At 35.4% G+C, this 6,000-nt stretch overlaps 1 protein-coding gene across 1 annotated transcript in view; it reads right to left on the minus strand.

The window, feature by feature from the left end:
• The window catches only part of SGIP1 (SH3 domain GRB2 like endophilin interacting protein 1), a 116,497-nt gene that overhangs the window by 70,634 nt on the left and 39,863 nt on the right, over positions 1 to 6,000 (minus strand). Inside the window, exon 2 of the mRNA XM_029287069.1 lies at positions 2,641 to 2,732. Coding sequence (XP_029142902.1) covers positions 2,641 to 2,732 — 92 coding nt within the window. The remainder of the gene's footprint in view (positions 1 to 2,640; positions 2,733 to 6,000) is intronic.

The raw sequence follows: 6,000 nt of genomic DNA on the forward strand, positions 1-6,000 counted from the left end.
GAAGATAAGGTGGAATACAAACAAAAGTCAGGCAGAGCTTAGGGATACCAGATTTGATATGTTACTTTGAATCTTCTCACTTAAAATAACATATGATTAGGACCTCAAATACTTTTCAATTTGTACAGATTGAAATGGATTTTTTGCATAATTCAGCTCTCTCTCTCTTAAACCACATTTTCTAGCGGTTGATGCAGATTTCTTTCTTCCTTCCTTCCAATGGCATAAGCAATAACATAACCTTATAATATGCCTTATACATGCAACAGAACGAATTGGAGAACGAATTTCAAAAAATTGTAAAATTAATCTGATGGAATGAGCTGCAGCTCACGAAGGCTGATGACATTAATAACATTTGTTATCAGAAATTTTTGAGTTTTTTCCAGTAGTTTTTAAAACTCTTACATCTTTGTGGATAAAGAATTTGGGATCTGAATTCAATGACCATGTTTAAATTCATTTAGATAATTTCAGCTGAGAGCCCTAGACTACAATCTGCATTAGTGATGCAGATAGTCTGCCTCATCTGTTTTGTGGGCCTCCTTAATCTGATGCTAAGAAACAGCATGTGTGCTAACACCAATTGGACATTTGATTTCTTAGTTGATTTGCCTCCACTATTTTCCTTTTTTAGTCCACATCCATACATATGCAAACATACAAACACATGCATGTTTTCTATCTTTAACCTACTGCCTCATATGTTCAATAGGCCAAAAAGTCCAGGAGTTTCAATGCACTGAATGGAACTCCCCCTTGTCACTTTAAGTGGATCTTATGAATAGCTGCAAAGCATCTTTCTCTAGCATGTTACTAAGGAATTTAGTCAAACCAAATCTGTAGTAAAGTTTTAGTTCTTATGTGAAACTTGGCCTCACATTTTGGGCAGGACATAACAGAACTTTCCAGAACCATTGAAAACAATACTGTAGGTCAGGGGTGTCAAACTGCCGGCCCGCGGGCCGGATGCACCATAGCGAAACCATGCCCACCCCATAGCCAGCAATGGCAAAAAAAGTCGCGATACGTCATGACACGTCATGTGACGTTATGAGTTTGACACCCCTGCTGTAGATAATCAGCATGGAGAATCCTAAAGGGATTATTCCCGCCTTTAGTTTATTCCAGCTTTAACCTATGCATATACTTAACAAAGCATAATAGAGATGAAAAGTGGGACAATGGATAATATTTCTTCTATTCTGCACATTTAAACAATTTGGTGGGAGGAGGTGATGCATCCAACAGATTTGATAAACTACTCCATAATTTTAATCTACAGAAATTACTTTATTTTATATATTATTCAAAAACATGATTTAAATCTTGTCAAATAAACATAATTAAAGGAACTTGATCAGCAGTAATCACAGTATTCTAAAAGCTTGGTGCAGGATGATGAAAAGCATTTTCACATCTGTCAAAATGCAAAAGTTCTTGTGAATCTCCTTGACTTCTCCACTTTCCAATTTTTTTTTAGCTTTTCTGATATTTGCTATGAAACTTTTCAAGGAAAAAAAGGTGGGGAAAAATGTCTTCGAGAAACAGAAAGCAGCAATATACTTAAAATATTTTTTTCCTCACACATCATCCAGGAACAGCTAAGTACTGCTAACGTAGTAAAATGAACAATTATTAGAATAATGATTTGTCTGCATAACTGCAATAATGATGTGTCTGCATAATTGCTAGAATAATGAGGTAATGCATAATCACTGGGAAAATTCATTGGGAAAGTTCTGTGTCAGTAATATGTGGCAACCAAATGCGCTTTGCACATGGATACTTTGTATGTAGCAAAACCTTCTATTGTATGCCCGTGAGAAACGAACCAAATGTATTACAGTGTATTACCATGTGTAGTCCCTTTGTTCCTGAAAGGAGGGGAGTATAAAAACTGAAGTCTAATCCCACCCTCCTTGTTCAGAATTGCCTATCTCTAATATGCCTCTGAACCTTGCGCAAATAAACTTCTCTGCTAAACCCCTCTGGAATTCGTAAGAGTTCTTTCGTTTTCCACAAGAATTTACCATGGGAAACAGTTTCATTTCAAAAACGCTTCAAACCAACAATAGAATCCTGTGATGTAACTGAAAAACCAAGACAATTTTTCATGGACATCTAACATCAGCTTTCTTTTTTGAGAATTTGGCTTCTACCTTCGGTAAGTCTCTATATTGACAGAGTTGAAAGAATTCAATCAAACTTTCAACCTTCATCCCTTTGGCACTTTAGATGAAATATAGTCATCCTATCAGGGAATCAGCTTTTGAGAAATGAGTAACTGTTTGTGTAAAACAGCCTCATTCACGAAACAGTTCTAGTTATGTATTTGTGTGTTTGTTTACAATTCATATTGATAGGGGCCATCCACCCAACTAAAAATTATTTGAATGACAAACAATTAAAAAAAATTCATAATCACAAAAACAGAAATGTGGTATATCCTAGATAAACAGATGAGAACAACACTAAAAATAATTCATGGTATATAAAATTGCCATCAAGGGACATACTTCCAACTCAGGACCTTGAAATACTTCCTAGATCCCATTAGAGAGCACTGTTCTAAGGATGGGACTGGATTTAATCTAACTCTGTTACTCTTCAGACTGTTAATTCACAGTACATACTTACGTGGAATCGGTATCCTTTTCTTTCTTCCGTATTCCAAAGGCTTTCCTTGTACGTTTTTTCAATCCTGTGGAGATAGGAGAAAAAATAATGGACTATATGAGCCAGCTTTAAACTCGACTAAGTAATACAGTGGATGACTTAACAGGCAATCCAATTCAACATACTTGGAAATTAAGTCTCACTGAAGCATATAGAGAGTTGTGTTTTAAAAATAAACAGTATTGTCCTGTAATGGATAAAGAACTATAGAAGGCTTTATATTACACTGCACAATTAAAGCATAGAATGTAAAGGACTTTTTTTCACACAAAAGGAATTCTGGTATGATTTACTATTGAGTTTTACTGGCTTAATAGACAATTACAAGTGAATAGTGGTTCCATCTAAGACAAAATTATAAATGACAAACTCCCTCCGCAGAGTAAATAAAACTAAATATTTTAAGAAATAGATATATTTTTGATATGTTTTTACAAGCTGTTTAGAAAATGTTATTTTGGTCTTCCTGTCATAATTTTCTATATTAATAAATTCACACACATACACACACACACACACACATTATAAAAGCAAACAGTTTTGATTAATTGACATTACTTATATTTGTTAAAGGCCGAAGAGAACAATATCCAAAACTTCTCCTCAGAGAAGAAGAGCCCATGTGGTTTAGTGGTGAAGGTGCTGGCCTAGAAACTAGGAGACGGTGAGTTCTAATCCTGCCTTAGCCATGAAAGTCAGCTAGGTGACTTTGGGCCAATCACTCTCTCAGCCCAACCCACCTCACAGGGGTGTTGTGTTGTTGGGAAAATAGGAAGAGGAAGGAATGTTAGGTATGTTGGCCATCTTCAGTAATTAAGTAATTAAGTTATGTTTACTCTCTTTGGAAAAAAAGATAAGCAAATGAAAAAGTTCATTTTATCAAACTGAGAATAAAAAAAACCAAATACAGAAGGCAAGGTCATTACAGCACTCTTCTAGAGCTAAAAAGTTGTTTCATGGACTTGTAATTTGGTAGATGTTTTTTTAAAAAAAACAAAAAAACACCTGCCTGCAGCAGGTTGTTATTTAGTCCTTTTCCTATAAATCTATTTAGTATCCTAAACTAATAAACTGCAGGGGATATAGAGTTGTTATTTTTGTTTTAAACTTATCCATGTTGTAGATTTATCACCCGGATAACAATTGTATTAACATAATAACAGAGGAGTAAATGTTGTATTCTATGATATATTCTGATACTTGTTGGATTATTATTGTATTTACTTGCTTCACTTTGCTTTTGTTCTTATAAATTTCTGCTGATCATTGACCAAATAAACATTATTGATTGCTACTATCAGTTCTGCCTTTGTTGCAATACAATGCTGGGAAAAGAAGCATTGCACCTTTTCCCCACCTATGTTAGGGCTGCAAGTGATCCTGTACACTTTTCCCTGTGGTATAATCCATCTCCTTTTCCAATCCTTGGAAGCCTCCTTAAGCACGTTTGCATGAACATTTGTGTAAGCCAGAAGATAACAGCTTTTCTTAGCTTTGCAGAGGTAGCTCGCAACTTGTTGCTACAGTGATACCCACCCATTTAACCTCCAGAGGCCAAACTAATGATTGTCTTGCTACACAAACACACCCTCATTTCCTGAAAGTATCTTTAGAGAATAGTGTCTGCACAACTGTGTTAGCTTGCTGGGGCAACAGGGGTCATCAGAAGGACAGATACATAAGGACTGAGAAGGGAAGCAGATAAAAATCTGATATTCTAGGCATTGTATAATCAGACCAGGCTACTGCAAAGATAAAACTCAAAACACACATTTTGACCAGGAGTCAATTCTAAATCTGCATTTGCTATTCATGGCAGCCAGCAACAGCAGTTCTGAGTCTGTATACTTTATATAATAAAGGTATTTACAAACACACTTGTCACTATTTAGGAGGAATAACAACAACAATAATAATCACATCTTAAATATAAGGAAGCCTCATATTCCATATGATATACTTTAATTTCAGTTGCATGACAAATTCCTATTAGAAACCCAATATATAATAATGGTTTCTTTCTTTTACTTCTTTTCACTAAGCATATTTAAGTGACAATTCTAAGGAGCAAATGAATAAGAAGCCAGAGATAAAGTATAGGACTAAATCTGAATAGTCTAAAAGTATTGTCTAAAAGCATATTGAAATTCTTGTATTTCTCTGTTTTATGTAGAAGTAGTTGATGTGAGAATAGGCAGAAACACATGCTTTCTACCCAGCATGTTAGCATCCACAGTTAAAATTAAACAAAGTAATATAAATTTCCCAGTCAGATCGGCTGGTGGAGAAATTTGCTACATGGTACAAAGTAGAATTTTAGAAGAATCTTTCCACCAACATAATCAAGAGCTGCACTTTGTTACATAATCTTAACAGAAAGCGCTAATAATATGAATTTATACACATTTTCATGTTTTGTACATTTTGAAAGATTAAATCGGAGTAAGGAGACTATGCGCTGTGTAATTCATTAGCTTTCATAGGAATCAAAATCACTGACTTTCAGTCTTTGTCTCCACTGTACAAGGTGACAACATACATTGGATGCTTTTTGATCTTTGAAAATATTGCTGTATATGCTGATCATTCAGCTTAGTTATTTGAAAAAGATTTTAAAAAAAATAATGCAATCATTTCTGATTCTAAAAAGCACTCTAAGATTATGTGCCTACACAAAATAATTCTATTTGCGCCATTCTGTATATCAAAATAATAATGGAAAAAATATTGTAGCCCCAGGAGAAAGTGCTTTGGTCTTGAAAGCACACCGATTATAGTTATTATCTTTGAATATTCACAGTTAACTATAAGCAGGAAACAGAAATTAATTACACTAATTCTGGAGCTTTGAACACACATGTTCTTTCTTTTCTCCTTCATTTTTACCTACAGTGCAACTTCATTCTTCCTTAGCTTGTGTGACAAGCAATATGTTACTATTATCATTGTTCCCTAGTTCAGGTGTAATATTAACCTTTGCTGCAAACTAGAAAGGAGAGGATGGGGTGTGTATGTATCAGGCCCATTTCATACTATTAATTAAATATAATAATAATAATAATAATAATAATAATAATAATAATAATAATAATAATAATAATAATAATAATAATAATAATAATCAGGGCTTTTTTTCAGCCGGAACGCGGCGGAACCGCGTTCCAGCACCTTTTTCCGGGCCGGCCGCACCGGGCGCAACATCTGGGGGGGCGCGCTCGCACTCGCAGCTCTCTGCCCCTGCCTGGCTCACAACCGCGGCCATAGGGAGGCTCGGTCGGCGCGCCCCTGGCCCGTTTCCTAGGCGACCCTGCCCGAGCAAGA

This window comes from Protobothrops mucrosquamatus, unplaced genomic scaffold (assembly GCF_001527695.2).
Source record: "Protobothrops mucrosquamatus isolate PMUCROS unplaced genomic scaffold, P.Mucros_1.0 scaffold_18, whole genome shotgun sequence".
Taxonomy (NCBI): Eukaryota; Metazoa; Chordata; class Lepidosauria; order Squamata; family Viperidae; genus Protobothrops; species Protobothrops mucrosquamatus.